At 37.2% G+C, this 21,345-nt stretch overlaps 1 protein-coding gene across 3 annotated transcripts in view; it reads left to right on the top strand.

Annotated features, from left to right (window-relative positions):
- The window catches only part of MATN2 (matrilin 2), a 132,219-nt gene that overhangs the window by 76,808 nt on the left and 34,066 nt on the right, over window positions 1–21,345 (top strand). For all 3 annotated transcript variants that reach the window (XM_006916660.2, XM_025050139.1, XM_015592967.1), the window contains exon 6: window positions 4,102–4,224. In XM_006916660.2, the coding sequence (XP_006916722.1) occupies window positions 4,102–4,224 (123 nt within the window). The remainder of the gene's footprint in view (window positions 1–4,101; window positions 4,225–21,345) is intronic.

Below are 21,345 nucleotides of genomic sequence, written 5' to 3'. Positions count from 1 at the left end.
GAATCCTACCTTGCCAATTTCTCCTCTCCCCCTCGGTTTCCAAAGAGCTGTGCACACAAAAAACAAAACTAGCACAAGAATCCAAGTCCAGAAGCCCTCTTATCCCATGATATTAGACCTGTGGTTGGCTGATTGATGGAAAATGTCATTTAAAAAGCAGAATCATAAAAAGTACATATATAAACCATTTTATTTTTATTTACAATGCATACATTTACTTTCAATAAAAATTACTTTTAATTTCACTTTCAAAAATTACTAACTTTAAGTTCATTTGGAAAAAAGTCATTTAAAAAGTTCTTTATTGCATAAACCATACCCAAAATGTATCGTCTATCATTTTCAGTTTGGTTTCTTTTAATTGCAGCAACAATTTCAAGATTTCTTTAAAGCAATGTAAGGGCAGAATACTTGTAAATTTTTAAGAAATTTCCCCCAATCTTTTACACTTGTTTCATCCATGCCTGTTTCTGTAGCAATTTTGGTTAGTAAATTGCCTTAATTAAGTCTTTACAAAACTTTCAATTTAGTTTTTACTTTTAAAAAACTCAATTTCTTTTAGTGCTTACATTATTGATTTTCATAGTATTTCAGTTAATTACAATAATGTACAAATGGCATATATAGATTTGGAAACAAAACAACTTCGACTCTTTATAATACTGGTTCTCAAATTTTAGCATGCATCAAAGTCCCCTGGAGGGCTTGTGAAAACACGTACCCCTGGGCCCCACACCCAGAGTTTCTGATTCATTAGGTCTGGGGAGGCTCTTGAGCCTTTGTATTACTGACAAGTTCCCAAACGCTAGTTGACGCAGCTGGTTCACAGATCACACTTTGAGAACTAATGTTTAAAGCACACAGTCAGTCAGCGGGAGAGGTACACAGGTGTTCCTCCAAGACTGCTTTGTGAGCATACAACCCGGCTGGTAGAGAAGTGCACAGGTGTTCCAACAGCCCGGAGCATTTAGAATGCTCTGGGCATCAAGTCCCATATTTTCAGAGGGAATGAAAAACATTGACTGATCAGGAGTTGGTTAAGTGGAGTTCAATTAAAGGGGTTTCTTTTGTGTAACTTGATTAATGCCTGAGCCAACATTAGATTCTCTATTCTAGAGCATTCTGAAAAAAGATGAGTTTGGAGTATGTGGCTTAGACTTTAGGCCTGACCAAAGCCTCTAACTTCTCCCCATTCTGATATGGGGCCAGCACAGTCAGCTGTCTCTCTGAGAGGTAGAGACGGCGGGGCTCAGAGGTCACCCCCAAGGTATGTGATAGGAAGTTCCAGAGGTAGAGCCTGAGTTTCTGCCTTTGGAGTACGACGCCCACACATCATTGTAGTACTTTCAGCATCCTGGGACTTGGAAGTCAGATTAACAGCTCTTCTCTTTGGAGGGGGTGCTAAGAAGGGGCTGACCAGAGTTAGGACTGGCTGATTGACAGCAGACACCCACGTCAGGGATTGGGAGACTTTCAAGGCCCAGCATGAAGAGGCTGGAGGTGGGAGTGCCTACTGCTAAAATAATTTCAGTGTCCTCAATTATTTGTTAATAATGCATTGCTTCTCGAAAGATGAGACATTAACCTTTAGAAGGATTTGGTGCTAGCTCAACAGTTACATCATAACTCAACTGCAGCAACTGGTTAATGTCCGTGACATTCAGATCCTGAGTGCCCTGCTCCCATCGTAGCGACTTGTATATTAAATCCACAAATATTAGATACTATTAGAACTCTCTAGGGAAGCAAAGTTACAAAAATGATACTTTACGCAGAAACTTAATGAAGCCTGGAGCAAAAGAATAAACACAACACAGGTTATTACCCTTTAAATATCTTTAGCTTTTCCCTTTTGATTACTGTATTAAGTATGTTGTTATGTTCTCCTTGCATGGATTTTTAAAAATTATATATGTGTATTAATTTTGTAGATTCCATTTCTTTATTATCTATAAATTTTTGATGTTAAAATAGCCTAAACTATAATAGAGGGAAACATTTTTTAAAGGAAAAAAAAAAAAGCCATTCATAATCCTACCGCCTAACACAACAAGCATTTTTATTTCTAATTTCCAGGCTTTGCCTTAGAGCTATATTTTACTTGGATATAATCACTGTAAATATACAATTTCGAGGTCTAATTTTTCACAAAATTTTGTTTTTCTTCCTATTTACAATTATGTTAGAATTATAATGTTAATAACTGCCTAATGCCCAAAATGGAACTCCGGATCTTCTCCCCACAAAACCTGCGCCATGACACCTTCTCCATCTCAATTACCAGCGGCTCCATCCCATCAGCTGCTCACACCAAACCCCGTGGAATCACCCCTAAGTCCTCTCTCGCCCTGCCTCTAGACCCGCCAGGAATCCTATTGGCCCACCTCCAACATACACCCAGTGTATTAGTCTCCTGGGGCTGCCATAATAAAAGACCACAAACTGGGCATTTTAGAACAACAGAAATGATTGTCTGACACTTCTGGGGGCTAGAAGTCTGCAATCAAGGTTCCTGGAGAGCCATGCTGCTTCTGCAGCTTGTAGGAGAGGCTCTTCCCTTGCTTTGGGTGGTGGCCGTTGATCCCTGGCATTCCTCAGCTTGCGAAAGCGCCTCTCCAGTCTCTGCTTTCTCATGGTGTTCTCCTGTGCGTCTGTGTCTTCACATGGCGTTGTCCTCTTCTTGTAAGGCCACCAGTCATACTGAATTAGAGCCCAGCCTAATGACCTCATCTTAAGTATGTCTGCAGAGATCCTATTTCCAAATAAGATCACATTTGCAGGTACTAGGAGTTAGGACTTCAACATACTTTTTCAGGGGACAGTTCAACCCACAACACCCAGAACACCATTTCCCTCCCCCACCCCCACTCCTTCCCATACCATCTTGGTTTCAGCCTTCATCATTTCTTGCTGAGATTATTGAGTAGCCTCCTAACTGGTTTTCTGCTGTCACATTCTCTCTCTATGGTCTGTTCTCCATTCCATTGCTCAGAACTCTCCAATGACTCCCTGCTCTCAGAGTAAAAGCCAAGGTCCTTGCAGTGGCCTCAGTCCCTCCTGATCTGCACTCACTCCCATCTCCCAGCTCTCTCTGTTCCAGGCCCCCTGGCCTCCTCGCTGATCCTGCAGCACACCAGGCCTGTTCCCACCTCCTGGCTTTTGCACTTGCTCTTCCTTTTGACCAGGATGCCTTTCCCAGATATCCTCACAGCTCGTACCTCATTCCAGACTCTGCCCCAACTGCCACCTTCTCGGCAAGGCCATTCTTGACCACTTCTGTTACATCACACCCTCCTCCCACATCCCCACAGTCTATTTCTTTTTGCCATTTTATTTTTCTCCAGAACACTCTCTACCTTCTAAAAAACTATGCCATTAATTTATTTTTTGTCTGCCACCACCACCATCATCCAAATGTGAGCTCCTCAAGGACTGAATTTTTCTCTGATTTGTTATTTGCTGTATCCTTACCACCTAAAACAGGGCCAGGTCCAGAGTCAGTGCTCAGTAAATATTTGAGAAATAAACTAGTGTATTTTCTCATAAATTACTAACCCATTTACTCTTACTAAATGTTCATTTTATTTTACAGATTTTTTTTGTCACTGTAAGCAATGCTGCTATATAAATAGCTTATTCCACTTAGTTAATTTCCCATTTCTAAAAATTATTTCTTTGGGTCAGGGTGAACATTGTCAAATGTCCTTCCAAAAGGATTTTTATCCATTTATAATGCTACCCACCATTACTAACTCAGATTCTGTTTTCATGCTACCATGCCACTGCTGATTTTATCTTGTCTTTATTTTTACTGTTTAATAGGTATAAGTGTGTCTGGTGATTGTTTCGGTTTGCATAACTTTTAAAAATAATTGTTTCTATGTTCTTTAGTTTATCTTCTGATATAAGGTGCCTGACCTAGGCTTCTGATTTTTATATCTGCGGGAAGGAGGCCTTGGGTTCATATTTATTTATTCAAATTCTTTTTTGGGCAATAGTATTTAATCTTTATTTATATTTGTTATAAGTATGCTTCTATTCTACCATTCCCTTCACCTCTGTTTGCATTTCTACTTAAACTCCGTGTTTTAATCTTCACAGCTGTGGACTACTGTGCCTCAGAAGACCATGGATGTGAACATGAGTGTGTGAATGCTGACGGCTCCTACTTTTGCCGGTGCCCTAAAGGATTTTCCCTTAACCCAGATAAAAAAACATGCACAAGTAAGTTACAAACAACAGCCCCCAAATTTCTTTTTGGATGCTGTTGCTATGGGCACTGTGGCCACGGAACTCTCCCAAGCAGAGAGAAGGATTATGTGCCGAGGGCATCTAATATCTTCTATCTCTATTCCTCTATTCCAGGCCTTTCTTAACTTGTCCTAAGACTGTAGCCCGCTCTACCTCAGTGTCACCCTTCAAGGCATTTGAGGAAGGTATCCTTTATTGGAGACCACATGTGGGAGTGTTCTTCCAGCATCTGCTGAGCAGGCTGACAGTCAGACCATGATACTTCATGCTGGCTCAGCCTGGCTGTGCCCATCAGTATCATCAGGGCTTGAGAAATGCTTTCATTGAAGCTTTGTGGCTTGCGGGCTGCAGCTTTGACTCCACACAAGTACAGGAAAATCGCTGAGCCAAAAGGAGTCGAATGAGGTTGCTCCAGGGTGGGGGAGGGCGGCTTGTGGAGAAGTGCTCATTTTTTGTTTTAGCTACGTAGTTCTATTTTACTTTAGCTATGTACACACAAATCCGAATTAATTCGAGCTCCCCAAATCTGACCATTAAAATCCACTAAAGGTGATCACTAGTTTTGCAAAAGATTCCAGAAGTGTTCCTTTAAATGTAAAGGTATGTCACAGTGCTTAAGGGACTGTGTATGGATTGTTAAATTCCTAGAGAGGTTCCATTAAGAGAAGCTTGTTCTTAAAGTATTAGAGCCCAGGATTTTTTGAAAAGTGAAGTTAAATAGCAATTTAAAATAAGTCATCTCTGAAACATACATCAATGAAAAAATAGGATTTCAATTCATAAAAAGTTCATGTATCCACAATCTTTCTAAAATAGTTTTATTATGTAAAGCAGGATATACCTGTACCGCTTTTTAAAAAGTAACCCCCCAAAACTCCTGAAGCAGAAACTCCCCCGTCAATCCCAAAATGTCAGCAGCTTACAAGCACCAGAGCTGGAGGCAGGGGTGGAATATGAAACTATAAGGGACACATTAAGTCAAAATATACATTTCTGAAGCCCTAACCATGTGCTGATTGCGATGAATAAGGTGAAGTCCTTCCTGGAGAAGAGATCTTGGCTGAGTCTTTAAGGCCAAGCCATCAGTCACCAGGCAAAGAAGGGTGAGCCGCAGGTAGCCAGGAGGAGGAAAGATGTACAAAGACATGAGCCAGACAGGCTCATACCCATGCCTGGTACATGACTGGCATAAGGTTGTTTATTGAGAGAATAAGTGAATGAATGAATGGACTGCTCTGTTTCTAGTCTCCTTTCTCTTCTGACCATTCTGAACTATAAATCAGCAGCCTGCGGTGTGGTAATGGCTGGGGAATTGTGGTTGCTGGGCTGATGAGTCAGTTCTTTCCGTCAAAGGGAAAGCTATGTGCTACCAAGGGGCAGTCGGCCTCAGTTCAAATGCCAGCTCCTCTGCTTTTTCAGAGTGATCTTGTGCAAGTTATTTATGCCTCAGTTTCCTCAACTGTAATAGAGAGTGGTAATATTGCCTACTTCATAATGTCTTGAAGACTATGTGAGCTAATCCATATAAACCACTTAGCAAATTGCCTGTGCCAAGCAAATTTTTTTAAGGGATGATACTGGCTTCAAAGACTTTAAGTTGGTATTTGTTGAGCATATAACACATACCTGAGTTCAAGCTTCCACTGGAAGCTGGTTGGTGACATAAACCATACAGAGCACACAGTCACCATACAAAGTGCTGTATGACAGAAGGTTCACAGTGTGATATAGAAAACACCCACGACAGGAGTTAAGGGAAAGGGGAGACCAGCTGGGCTGGAACAGATGGAGATGCTGTAGCCTCCCTGGGATGAGGCCTGGAGGAAACTCTACACCCTAGTCAGTTTCCTTCCTGCCTCTACAGCAGGGGTCCCCAAACCCTGGGCCATGGACCAGTACTGGTCCGTGGCCTGTTAGGAACCGGGCCGCACAGCAGGAGGTGAGCAGCAGGTGAGCAAGCAAAGCTTCATCTGTATTTGCAGCCGCTCCCCAGTGTTAGCATCACTGCCTCAGCTCCACCTCAGATTATTAGGCATTAAATTATCATACGAACACTGGTCCTTGTTGCCAAAAAGGTTGGGGACTGCTGCTCTACAGAATTCCTTCCTTGGCTGGGGTCACCTGATTTTCTCTGTCAGCCCCAGTTCCCAGAGGCTAACCATCACCCCCATACTGTGGCTCAGCATGTCTCCTATTCAAGAATCTCTTGGGAAGTAGAGAATTACAAGCTCCAGGATGGTGCAGGCAAGGAGACCCTGGAAGTAGATACTGTAGTTCAGGGCCACTGGGAGAGAAGGTCTGGCTGATAATTAGGGGAGGGAGTGGTCCGGCTGTGAGGTCTCACCGACTAGTCATGGAGTCCAGCAGTTCAACTGTCTTGGGCCCTGAGTCAAGACCCAGAAGTGGGATGCCCCAATGCATGGGCAGAGAAGAGTTGCTGGGCACTCAGAGGGGTCCGGGTAGGCAGCATCAGGGAAATGTGTCACCTAAAAGAAGGGCCCCCTTCACACCATGTTTGGGGGCAGGGCCAGGAGCCAGACCTTGGGAGGTGACTGGCAAGAGAAAGGAGACACTGGAGTACTTGGAAAGCTATGAAAGTAGGCAGTAGGCAAAGTCCACCTGTAACAACCAAGACACTTGGGAGTGCTCCAGACCTGTGGCAGAGACAGGAGCAAGAATGAGAAATAGGGACCAGTTAAAAGGACAGAAACGCTGGATGGAAGTAGAAGCTCAGAATCAAGGCAGACATCCTCTTAGTAATTAATGAGGCATCACATCAGCTTCCAGCCCGGCTGCTACTGTGATGTTGAGATAGAAAAAAAAATTTCCCACTTCTCATAAACTTGCAAAAAATGAAATAAAATAAAATATACTCAGTTTTTTTTCAATTTCAGTTTCTATTTTTAACCAAAAGTATATTTGAATGTTAATCCAATTAATAAGTGTACAATTAGTATTTAAAAAGATAGGGTAGACTAGTCGATGTAATATACCAAGCATGATTAATATATGATTAAGCCAAAATGCATGTATAAGAATGTTATGTTCCTGAACAAATAATACACTTTAAAAAATGTAAGTAATGTTCAAATAAGCACCACCTTTTACATCAATTCCTTACCCTAAAGCAACCCATCCAAATCTTTCTGAATATTTTCTAGACAGGAGAAGGGTAGAACCATGCAGGTATCATCAGTTTGGCAAGACTTTTATTTATTGTAGGAAAATAAACATAATATGAAACTTAACACTGTAACCTCTTTAAGCATACAATTCAGTGGCATTAAATACATTCATGTTGTTGTGCAGCCATCACCACCATCCAGCTTCAGATTTTTTTCATCTCCCTAGACAGAGGCTCTATACTCATTAAATAATAGCTCTCTATTCCCCTCCCCGTTTCCCCCGGCCCCTGGCAACCACCGTTCTACTTTCTATCTGTATAAATTTGACTACTCTTAGTACCTCACATAAGTGGAATTGTATAATACATGTCCTTTTGTGGCTGGCTCATTTCACTTAGCATAATGTCCTCAAGATTCATCCATGTTGTAGCATATATCAGAATTTTCTTCCTTTTTAAGGCTGAATAATATCCCATTGTATGTACTTGTGACATTTTGCTTAGACATTCATCTTCAGTAGACATTTGGGTTGCTTCCACCTTTTCACCCCTGCGAATAATGCTGCTATGAACATGGGTATACAAGTACCTGTTCAAATCCCTGTTATAAGTTTTTTGGGTATTTACTTAGAAGTGGAATTGCTGTATCACATGGTGGCAAGACTTTATGAGATTTAATTTGAAACCATTACTCCTGAGCCAGGCATGGGAACATTCTCAGGTAGATGTTTAGATGTCTTTTCATGGGAAAGATAATGTCAGTCCCATGGACAGGGATTTGTGTCCTTGGTATCAAGGAGACTGGGTTTCCTGTCTAATGCTTAATCATCTAATACCTGTAATGATGAGTAAAGGCAGTTGTGGACAATATGTTTTACACATTGCTGTTTAGTATTTACTGACTTTGAGATCATGATACATGTTATTTTTCAAACTCCATTCATAACTTGGTGGACACTTCCATTCTTATTTTTTAAACAGGATTGCTTTGCACTAAAGTACTAAATGAATATTTGTACTTGCATTAAAAGTTAAACAGAAAAAGGAAATAATTTAATGCTGAATCAACAATAGAAGAACAAGAATATATTAGCCTTTGGGTTTCTGGGCCAGCTTGCTGTTAACCTGCTGAGCCCCACTATCTTCCTACAGCCTGCAATATGCCACATCTGAGACCTGCGTGCATGAATAAAAGATTTTCAGTTGGAGAGACTCAAAGTTCAACCTAGTTCTAGCCCAAGTACCCATCCTACAATATCCCCACCATGCCATCATCCAGTCTGCAATTGAATACCCCCACTGACAGGATATTCACTATATCCCATACAGTGCATTCCACTTTGTACAGCTCTGACTCTCAGAAAGCAATTCCTTAAACTGCACTGACAAACAGAGGGTGGGCAAGATGGCAGGCTAGGTAAAAAAAAGGCAGGCTAGGTTTGGCCCCTCCCATGACTGCATTAAAATTATAACCAAATTACAAAACAATCAACTTGAAGAACCACCTGAATGAAGTCTAGCTGAACATATCATATATAACTGAAGATATAAAGAAGATGCCACATCGAGACCAGTAGGAGGGGCGGAGACACAAAATGGCTGGCCCAGCACCCACATGTGGCAGTTGAGTATTGGGAGGGCTATAGTGGCTGCAGAGGTACCCCTGAAGGAGTAAGGGATCCTAGCCCCACACAGGGCTTCCGAACCCGGGGTTCCAGTGCAAGGAAGAAGAGTTCCCACAAAATCTGACTAAAAATCAGTGGGGATTCTGACCATCCCGGTGAGATGGAAGGAACCTGAAAATCCAGACCCTACCCGCCCCCACCCCTCCACCCCGCTTAAATGGCCTGCACACAGATTCACTCACTCAGACACTCACCCTAGACTCTGGAAGAAGGTCAGAAGCTTGAGAAGCACAAGAGACGTACGGGGAAAGCTGTTGTGTGGCATTAGAGTGAGGGCAGGAGGGACAGCCACCATTGTTCCTTTGTCGGGCCCTCAACCGGTACAGTCTACAGGCAGGTGCCATCTTGCCTGTGTTTAACCCTCTCCCCACATGGCTGATTCTGAATCTGCATTGCCCTCGTGAGATCAGCTTGCTATACCCTGTGATTCCCTAAGACCCCGCCCTACCCAACTCTAGTACCACCCAAAGGCTCTTCCAGTTGATGAGCCTTATGGGCAGCTGGCAGGCAGCCTCAAGCCTCTAGTTATAAGAATGTTCAATAAACTTAGAGGGGGAATAGATCATTTCAATGAGGACTTCAACAGAGAGATAGATAGTAAGCATAAAAAAGACATAGAAACCATAAAAAGTCAGAAATGAAGAATACAATAACTGAAGTGAAGAATAAACTAGAAGGAATTAACAGTAGATTAGACGAAGCAGAGGATCAAATCAGCAATTTGGAAGACAAGGTAGCAGAAAACACCCAATCAGAAAAGCAAAAAAGAATATTTAAAAATGAGGAAAGTTTAAGAAACCAACATCAAGCATCGGACATTCGCATCATAGGGGTACCAGAAGGAGAAGAGAGAGAGCAAGGGATTGAGAACCTATTTGAAGAAATAATGACAAATAAAACTTTGCTAATGTGGCAAAGGAAATAGACAACAAGGTTAGGAAGCACAAACAAGAGTCCCAAACAAGAACCCGAACAGACCCACACCAAGACATATCATTATTAAAATGGGAAAGATTAAAGACAAAGAGAAAGTTCTAAAAGCAGCAAGAGAAAGTCAGCTAGTTACTTACAAGGGAACTCCCATAAGAATGTCAGGTGATTTCTCAGCAGAAACTTTGCAGGCCAGAAGGGATTGACATGAAATATTCAAAGTAATACGAAAAAAGAACCTTCAATCAAGTCTACTCTACCCAGCCAAGCTATCAATTAAAATTGAAGGTAAGATAAGGAGCTTCCAAGACAAGAAAAAGTTAAGAAATTCACTGGAACTCCCATAAGAATGTCAGGTGATTTCTCAGCAGAAACTTTGCAGGCCAGAAGGGATTGACATGAAATATTCAAAGTAATACGAAAAAAGAACCTTCAATCAAGACTACTCTACCCAGCCAAGTTATCAATTAAAATTGAAGGTAAGATAAGGAGCTTCTGAGACAAGAAAAAGGAAAGCAAGGGATTGAAATAATGGTGAAAGAAATTTATCACCACCAAGCCAGTATTACAAGAAAAGTTAAAGGAACTTCTTTAAGAGGAAAAAGAGGTGGGAGAACAGATATGAATAATAAAATGACACTAACTATGTACCTACCAATAATCATTTTAAATGTAAATAGATTAAATGCTCCAATCACAAAATGTAGGGTAGATGAATGGATGAAAAAACAAGACCCATACATATGCTGTCTACAAGAGACTCACTTCAGATCAAAAGATATACACAGACTGAAAGTAAAGGAATGGAAAGAGATATTTTATGCAAATGGAAATTTTTAAAAAGCTGGGGCAGCATTACTTATATCAGACAAAATAGACTTTAAAACAAAGGCTATAATAAGAGTCAAAGAGGGCATTACATAACGGTAAAGGGATCAATACAGCAAGAGGATAAAACTAGCTAACATATACGCACCCAACATAGAAGCACCTATGTAAATAAAGCAAATATTGACATAAATGAAGAGATTGACAGTAATGCACTCATAGTAAGAGACTTTAACACCTCCATGACACCAGTGGACAGATCTTCGAGACAGAAAATCAGCAAGGAAACAGCAACCTTAAATGATATACTATACCAGATGGATTTAATTGATATTTTTAGAGCATTTCACTCCAAAGCAGCAGAATACACATTCTTCTCAAGTGTACATGGAACATTTTCCAAGGTAGGCCACATGTTAGACCACAAAACAAGTTTCAGTAAATTTAAGAAAATTGAAATCATATCAAGCATCTTCTCTGACAACAATGCTATGAAACTAGAAATCAGTTACCAAAAAAACTGAAAAATACAGAAACACATGGAGGCTAAATAACATGCTATTAATCAATAAATGGGTTATTAATGAGATCAAGGAAGAAATCAAAAGATCTCAAGAGACAAACGAAAATGGAAACACATTTCAAAACTCTATGAGACACAGAGAAAACAGTCCTAAGAGGGAAATTCATAGCAAAACAGGCTCACCTCAAGAAACAAGAAAAATTTCAAATAAACAATATAACCTTACACTTCAAAGAACAAGAAAAAAATAACAGCAAACAAAACTCAAAGTGAGTAAAAAGAAAGAACTAATAAAGATCAGAGAGAAATAAACAAATTGAGTCTAGAAAAACAATGTTGAAGATCAATGAAACCAAGAGCTAGTTCTTTGAAAGGATAAACAAAATTGATAAATATTTAAGCAGACTCATCAAGAAAAAAAGAAGACCCAAATAAATAAAATCAGAAATGAGAGAGAAGTGACGACGGATTCCACAGAAATACAAAGGATTATAAGAAAATCCTAATAGCAATTATATGCCAACAAATTGGACAACCTAGAAGAAATGGATACATTCTAAGAAACATACAATCTCCCAAGACTGAGTCAAGAAGAAACAGAAAATGAGAACCAACTAATTACCACCAACAAAATCGAATCAGTAATCAAAAAACTCCCAAAAAACAAAAGTCCTGGGCCAGATGGCTTCATAGGTGAATTTTACCAAACATTTAAAGAAGAATTAACACCTGTTCTTCTCAAACAAACTATTCCAAAAACTTCAAGAGGTGGAAAGGCTCCCTAACTCTTTTTACAAGGCCACCATTACCCTGATTACAAAACCGAACAAAGATATTTCAAAAAAAGAAAATTATAGGTCAATATCCCTTATGAACATAGATGCAAAAATTCTCAACAAAATATTAGCACACCAAATTCAGCACTATGTTAAAAAGATCATACACTTGTTAAAAAATCAAGTGAGATTTATTCCGGGGATGCAAGTTTGGTTCAATATCCACAAACCAATTAATGTGATACACCATATTAACAAATTGAAATACAAAAATCATATATCATATCAATAGGTGCAGAAAAAGCATTTGACAAAATCCAGCATCCACTTATGATAAAAACTCTCAACAAAGTGGTAATAGAGGAGACATACCTCAACATAATAAAGGCCATATATACTTAACCTACACTAGCATCATACTCAATGAGGAAAAGCTAAAAGCGTTTTCCTTAAGATTAGAAATAAGACAAAGATGTCCACTTTCACCATTTTTATTCAACATAGCATTGGAAGTCCTGGTTACTGCAATCAGACAAGAAAAAGAAATAAAAGGCACCCAAATTGGAAAGGAAGAAGTAAAACTGTCATTATTTGCAGATGACATGATCCTATGTAGAGAGAACCCTAAATAGTCCACCAAAAAACCTATTAGACCTGATAAATGAAGTCAGTAAAGCAGTAGGATACAAAATTAATATTCAGAAGTTGGTTGCATTTTTATACACCAACAATGAACTACCAGAAAGAGAATTTAAGAAAACAATCCCCTTTACAATTGCATCGAAAACAGTAAAATACCTAGGAATAAATTTAACCAGGAAGGTAAAATACCTGTACTAAGAAAATTATAAGCCACTGAAAAAATAAATTGAAGAAGATTCAAATAAATGGAAGTATATACCGTGCTCCTGAAAAGAAAGAATCAACATTATTAAAATGTCCATACTACCCATAGCAATCTATAACTTTAATGCAATCTTTATCAAAATACCAATGGCATTTTTCACAGAACTAGGACAAATAACACAAAAATTTATATGGAACCATAAAAGATCCCAAATAGACATGGCAATTTTGAGAAAGAAGAACAATGTTGGAGTTATCATGCTACCTGATATCAAACTATATAACACGGTTATAGTAATCAAAACAGCATGTTATTGGCAGCAAAACAGATCAATGGAACAGAATAGAGAGCTCAGAAATAAATCCATGCTTATACGCTCATTTGATTTATGACAAAGGAGGCAAGAATATACAATGGGATAAAGACAGTCTATTCCATAAATGTGTTGGGAAAACTGGACAGATACACGTAAAAATGGAACTGGATTACCTTCTTACACCATATACAAGAATAAATTCGAAGTAGATAAAAGACTTAAATGTATGACCTGAAACCATAAAACTCCTGGAAGAAAACATAAGCAGTAAACTCTCTGACATTGCTCTTAGTGATTTTTTTTTTCCTGATATACCTACTTGGGTAAGGGAAACAAAAGAAAAAATAAACAAAAAATGGGACTACATCAAACTAAAAAGTTTTGCACAGTAAAGGAAACCAACAAAACAAAAAGACAACCTACTGAATGATAGAAGATATTTGCCAATGATACATCAGGTAAGGGGTTAATAACAAACTTTATAAAGAACAACTCACCACCAAAAAAAATCCAATTAAAAAAAGGGCAGAAGACCCGAATAGGTTTTTCTGCAAAGAGAAAATACAGATGGCCAATAGACATATGAAAAGATGCTCAAGGTCACTAAGCATCAGATAAATGCAAATTTAAATCACAATAAGATATTATCTCACATCTGTCAGAATGGATATCATCAATAAATCAAAAAACAAAGGCTGGCAAGGACGTGGAGAAAAAGGAACCCTCGTGCACTGTTAGTGAGATTGCAAAATGGTACAGCTACTATGGAAAACAGCTTGGAGGTTCCTCAAAAAATTAAAAATAGAATGGCCTTTGGACCTAGCAATTGCACTTCTGGGTATTTATCCAAAGAAAAACAAAACACTACTTTGTAAAGATTTATGCATCCCTGTGTTCACTGCAGTGCTATTTACAATAGCCAAGATATGGAAGCAACCGAGGTACCCATCAATAGATGATTGGATAAAGAAGTCATGGTACATATATACAAGGGAATATTACTCGGCCATAAAAAAATGAAGTGTTACCATCTGCAACAACATGGATGGACCTAAAGGGTATTATGCTGAGCGAAATAAGTCAGACAGAGAAAGACAAATATTATGTGATTTCACTTACATGTAGAAGCTAAGAAACAAAAGAAATGAACAAACAAAACAAAAACAGACTCACAGATACAGAGAACAAACTGGCGGTTGCCAGATGGGAGGGTGGTAGGGAATGGTTGAAAAAAGTGAGGGGATTGAGAAATACAAATTGGTAGTTACAAAACAGTCACGGGGCTGGGAGTACAGCCTAGGGAGTACAGTCAATAATATTATAATGGCTATGTATAATGCCAGATGGGTACTAGAGTAATCTCGGGGACCACTTTGTAAATTATGAAAATGTCCAATTATTATGCTGTATACCTGAAACTTATTTAAAAAAAAAAACTGAGCTGATACCTACTCCCTCACACTTTGAGACCAACAGAACAAATTAAGCTTCTCGCATTTTCTTGGTCACTAAGAATGAGTCATATCAGAATAACTTTATTTCATTTAGTAGACTAGCCAGGCATGGATAATATGGTAGCAACTGTCTAGACTTTAATAGGCATTTGACCAATTAGCTAACGAGAGGCCTGGGCCCTGTGGACCAGATGAGAAATGTATCTGGATAAAAGAATTACTGGTTGCGTTTGTAACTGGCTGAATGTCTGTACCCAGAGGATGCTGATTGCTGAACTGAGATAGTCCTGGAGGGAGGTTTTTTAAACAACCTGGTGGGAAGAAACCTTGAGGAAGTCATGAGAGCTGTCTTTCACTCCTACTGAACCATTGGTACTTGGTGGGCAATATTAACATATCTAGACCCTCACAAAACACTCTTCTAAGAGTAATACCAGTAATTATTTATTCATTTAACAAATATTTGTTGAGCACCTACTATGTGCCAGATACTGTCGTAGAAATGGCATGAAGCAGTAAATAAAGCAGACCAATAGACCTCCATCCTTGTGGAGCTTACGTTCTATTGGAGCATGGGAAGGGAAGAATACATGTCTCAATGAGAAAGTGACATTTGATCCAAGACTTGAAGGAGGTGAGGGAGGGAGGAGACCTTTGAGGTAGAGAAAACAGCATCAGCGCAAAGACACTGAGGCAGGAGCAGTGAGACCTGGCAATGTTGAGGGCTGCCAGAAAAGTCTGTAGAGTAGGATAGAATGAGTTGGTGATGTAGACATTGTGGTCCGTGGAGCATATGCCTGCCCTCTCCGCAGTCACGCATTTGCTTCCTGTCTCCCCAAATTCCATCTATACCTGTGAGCTCATAGTCACTACTCTATATAGAGATCCCAAACTGAGTTTGTTTATTGCCTATGCTTTTTGTTTTGGATATAGACATCAGAAGATATATATATCACTCTCAGTAATGTTCCCTGGTTATTTTCTTCTCCAAATTACTGGGTACCTCCCACACTATTTTCTTTTTCTTCTCTATATTATTTCTGCTATTTTCAATGGCTACTAGTTTCACAATTATAAATGTGTATATTTATTTTTAGTACTTTTTCTGATTAAAAAGGTTATATATGGCCATCATAGAAAATTGGAAAGTACAGAAATGAAATTGTATAAAATGAAATGATCTGTAATTCCATCATCCAGAGTTAACCATTGTTAATACTAATTTGCTACATTTCTCTCCATTTTTATGCATATGAATATATTTTATAGAGTTGAGATCATATAGGATAACATTAAATCATGAGCATTTTCACATGTCATTCAAACTTTATCAAAAACACTCTGATAACTGTATTTTATCATAAGTATACATCACAATTTGTTCAACAGCTTTTTCAGCTGTTCAAATTGAATTGTGATAAATATCCTTGCACATAAATCTTGGCATTTCTGATCATTTTCTTAGGAACAAAATATAAAAGTAAATTTATGGATTCAAAGACGAGTAACATTTTAAGGCTTTCGATGTAGATTATAAAATTATTTTCCAAAAACTTTGTACCAATTTATACTCTACCATAAGTGTTTTGAGAAGGCAATTTAAAAATTTTTGCTGACTTGGTAGGAGAAATTTTTTTCTCACTGTTTTGTTTATTACTGTGTCTTTAATTATATTTTCTTCATAAAATTACATTTTTATATGTCTAATTTATAAATGTATATTTATTGGTGTATTGGTATTGTTATTTCATTAATGAACAATCAATATAAGAGATTGTAAGTGATTCCTATAAGCTTCATCAGGCAAAAGACTATACGTTTTTACTCACTGCTGATCCCAGTGCCTAGCCCATAGTATATGTTCTGAGAATATTTATTCATTATATACATGTAAAGATATATATCATAAATAAATGAATAAACAGTGAGGTTAACAATTTTTAATATAATTATTAGACATTCAAAAGAAAAGAAATAATATATTTATCTGAGCTGAAATAGAAAAAGAAATAGAAAACAGAAAACCAACAAAGAAAACTGGTAAAAACAAAAAATGAGGTTTTGTTTTTTTTTTTTCCTTGAGATCAGTAAAATTGATGACCCTCTAGCCAGACTGGTCAGAGGAATAACAGAGAGAAATCACAAATCACCAATATCACAAATGAGAGAATAGAGATTACTACAGATCCTATAAATATTAAATGAATAATAAGGAAAAATAATGAACAAATTTATGCTAATAATTTCAGCAACTTAGATTAAATAGACAAATTCTTTGAAAGACAAACTACTAAAATTAACTCAAGAAGAAGTATATTATTTGAATAGGCCTCTAACTATTAAAAGAGATCGAACTTGTATTTAAAACTTTCCTACAAAGAAAACTCCAGGCCTAGGTGGCTTAACTGGTAAATTCTGCCAAACATTTGAGGAAGAAATAATACCATTTTAACACAAATTCTTCCAAAAAATTGAAAATGAGGGAACATTTTTCAATTTATTCTGAGGCCAGCATTGTCCTGATACCAAAACCAGAAAAAGACAGTAAAACTACACATAAATATATCCTCAAGAAATATATGCAAAAGTTTTAAAAATATTTTTAGTAATCAAATCCCACAATATATGAAATGAATAATACATTATAACCAAGTGAGATTTATCCCAGGAATTCAAGATTGCTTTAAAGTGGAAAAATTAATCAATGTAATTCACAATATTAATATACTAAAAAGCAGAAACCATATGATGTATTTTTATAGATATAGAAAGAATATTGGACAGGGTCCAACATTCTTTTATGATTTAAAAAAAAAAAACTACTCGACAAACTAGAAATGAGGGGAACTGCCTGAATCTGGTAAAGCACATCAGTGTAAAAACCATCAGCTAACATACTTAATGATGAAGGACTGGATACTTTCCTTATAAGATCAAGAACAAAACAGAATACCCACTCTCACCACTTCTATTTAGCACTGTAAGAGGTTCTAGTAGTAATAAGAAGGAAAAAAAGAAGGAAATGAAATCTAGATTGGAAAGGAATAATTGAAACCATCTTTATCAACAAAAAACATAATGATCTATGCAAAAAATCCAACGGAATCTATTTAAAAAGCTACTAGAACTATTGAGTTTAGCAAGGTTACAAGATACAAGGTTAATATGCAAAACTAAATGACTTTTATTAACTTTTGATAGAAAATCAAAAATTAAAATTAAAAATACCATTTACAATAGCATCAAAAATATGTAATACTTAGTGATAAATTTGACAAAGGATGTGAAACTCATACACTGAAATTAAATTATAGATCAAAGCAATATTTATCATAACTCTAGCACGCTTTTTTGGTAGAAATTGACAAGCTGATTCTAAAACATTTGTCAAAATGCAAAGGACTAAAATAGTCAAATAAATTTTGAAAAATTTAAACAAAGTTGGAAGACTTAAACTACCTGATTTTTAAGACTAATGATAAAGCAACAGTAATCAAGACGGTGTGATATTGGTGTAAAGATGAACACATAGATCAGTGGAACAGAATACAGTCCAGAAATAGATCCACATATATATGATGAAATGATTTTCAACAAAGGTGCCGAGGTAATTCAAGGGGGGGAAGGATAATGTCCTCAACAAATGGTGCTGCAACAGTTGGACTGACTGCTATATATGAAAGAAAAGGAAGGAAGGGAAGGGACGGGAAGGAAGGAAGGAAGGAAGGAAGGAAGGAAGGAAGGAGAGAAAGAGAGAGAATGAGAGTGAGAGAGGGAGGGAGGGAGAAACTTAGAAACTTGACTCTTACATCACCCCATATACAAAAATAAACTTGAAATGGGTTTTTACACTTAAATGTAAGTGTAAAAACCATAAAAATTCCAGAAGAAAACGTAAGATAAGATCTTAGTGACCTTGGGTTTAGCAAAGGTGTCTTAAATGGGACATAAAAAACAAACTATAAAAATTAAAAATGAATGAATTACACTTTGTCAAAATTAAAACTTTTATTCTTCAAAAGACACTATTACTAAAATGAAAAGGCAAGCCACAGACTGGGAAAAATATTTGCAAATTGTATGTCCAACAAAAGATTTACATTTAGAATATATAAAGAATTCTTAAAACTTAGTAAGGAGACAAACAACCCAATAAAAAAGGGCAAAAGATTTGAACAAACATTTCACCAAAGAAGATATAGAGATGGTAAATAAACATTGAAAATATATTCAACATCATTAGTCATTAGGGAAATGCAAAATAAACCACAATGAAATAACCACTTCATATCCACGAGAATGGTTAAAATTACCAAGTGTTGCTGAAGATGTGGAGCAGCTGGAACTCTAATAAAGTGCCTGTTGGAATGTTGAAGAATTTAAGCATACATCTACCTCATGACCAGCCATCCTACTCCTAGATGTTTAGTCAAGAAAAATGAAAGCATACGTCTACACAAAGACTTATACATGGACGCTCCTAGATGCTTTATTTGTGATAGCCCAAAACTGGAAACGACTCAAATCCCACAAGCAGATAAATGGAGAAACTAATTGTAGTATATCCATGTAATGAAATACTATTCCACAATAAAAAGGAACAAACTACTGACATACACATAAACAATAGATGAATATCAAAAGAATTATGATGAATAAAAGAGCCAAATCAAAAAGAATACATTCTGTATGATGCTATTTTAATAAAATTAGAAAACACAAAGTAATTTATCTTGACAGATAGAAGAGTAATGATTACTTGGGGCCAAAAGGAGTAGAGAAGAATGACTTAGAAAGGGGCACGAGGAAACTTTCGAGAATAATGTCTAAGCTTGTTATCTTGATTGTGGTGATGATTTAATAATGGGAGCATGTATGTGTTGAAACTCACCAAATTGTTCATCTTAAATGTGTGCCATTTGTTTTTTTGCCAGTTGTACCCCAATAAAACTGAAAACAAGTAAGGGAGCCTGTATTATTTTAAAATGTTAATGTCATAAAAACACAGAGAGGCTGTGGAAATGTTCTAGAATATTGCTTTTGAACACTCCATGGTGATGAAATGTTCTGTATCTGCGCCATAAAATAGAGTAGTCAGGAGCTACCATGACTATTGGGCACTTGAGATGTGGCCAGCACAACGGAGGGACTGAATTTTTTATTTTATTTAATTTTAGTCCATTTTAATTTAAATGGCCATTCTAGACAGCATGGTTCTAGGTTATAGGAGGCTAAGCATATGTGAAAAGTAAATATAATCTCTGACCCTATACTGAATCCTGTACTAGAGGATGACAAATGCTATAAAAAACATTAGGTCAACTGACAAGACTAGACTATGGATGGTAGATTAAATAAAAGTATTATATCAATGTAAATTTGTGAAGTTTATAGGTATACTGTGGTTATTTGAGAGAAAATCCTTCCTCTTAGGAAGCACACACTGTATTGAAAGAAAAAGGGACAGTGATGTATGTAACTTACCCTCAGATAGTTCAGAGAGATAAGCAAATGATAAAGCAAAGGGGGCGAAATATTAACAACGGGTGAACCTGAGGAGAGATTATAGAGATGTTTCTTGTACCTACATACTTATATTTTTATGTTTGCAACTTTTTGTAAGTATGAAATTGTTTCCAAATAAAAAGGTTTTTAAAAATACTTTTATATCTGATTGTGTTACTGTAGTTATATTTCTAAAGAGTTCCAGTCTTTTAAGGATACATTATGAAATATGTATGGACAAAATGATATTATATCTGCGCTTTGCTTCAAAGTAATATAGAATCTTAATCCAGGGTGTGGGAGTACGGGTGAAACAGGTCAGCCGTAGATTGATTCTCTTGAAGCTGAGTGATATATACATTTATTATACTATGCTATAGATTTATTATACTATTCTGTTCATTTTTGTATGTTTAAAACTTCCATGACTTCAAATTAGGAAAAATCAGCATTTTCTCAATGTTTTTCCTTTCAAGAATATTCTATGCCTTTCTCTTATTTTGTTTGCTTTGGTAGAGGTTGGGAAAACTCACTTATACCACATTCTTCATATGAAAATGATAAATGCTGTTCACAAGTTCCTTAAAACAGTAAAATTCCTCATCAAATAAAAAAGACTTCTTTTAAGACCCTGTCAGTGGCCACTTATTTCAAGCAATTTTAAACAATGCATCCAGGTTCCTCTATAGCAAAATCCTTTGATCAGGCCCTTCAATAGAACAGTCTCTTTCCATATCTGAAAATACTTAGACTAGTAAAATCCCATTCTAAAAAAATTCCATGTAGACTTTTTTCTGAACATTTTGATTTAAATTAATGTATGGCTAGAGATCACATTCTCTGATTGTGAAACCTTGAGACGAACAATCCTGTTTACATGTAGCTGTTAACGAAGGATTTCTGCATTCAGAAAATCTATGTCTTTCACTCTTGGAGTATGGATGGGGCCTTCTTTTTCCCAGGATATGATTTTGTATGCTCTTGCTTGGCTCTGTGTTTAAGGAGTTAAGTGGTTTAGAGTTTGATTTTGGGAAGATGTCATTGTTTTAATTGCATAAATTCCCTGAAACATTCACCGAACTCTCTTTTCCAAGCCTAATACAGCA

This window comes from Pteropus alecto, unplaced genomic scaffold (assembly GCF_000325575.1).
Source record: "Pteropus alecto unplaced genomic scaffold, ASM32557v1 scaffold164, whole genome shotgun sequence".
NCBI classification, from domain to species: domain Eukaryota; kingdom Metazoa; phylum Chordata; class Mammalia; order Chiroptera; family Pteropodidae; genus Pteropus; species Pteropus alecto.
Note: the sequence above shows the minus strand (reverse complement) of the source record. Positions and strands in the feature narration are given on the sequence as shown.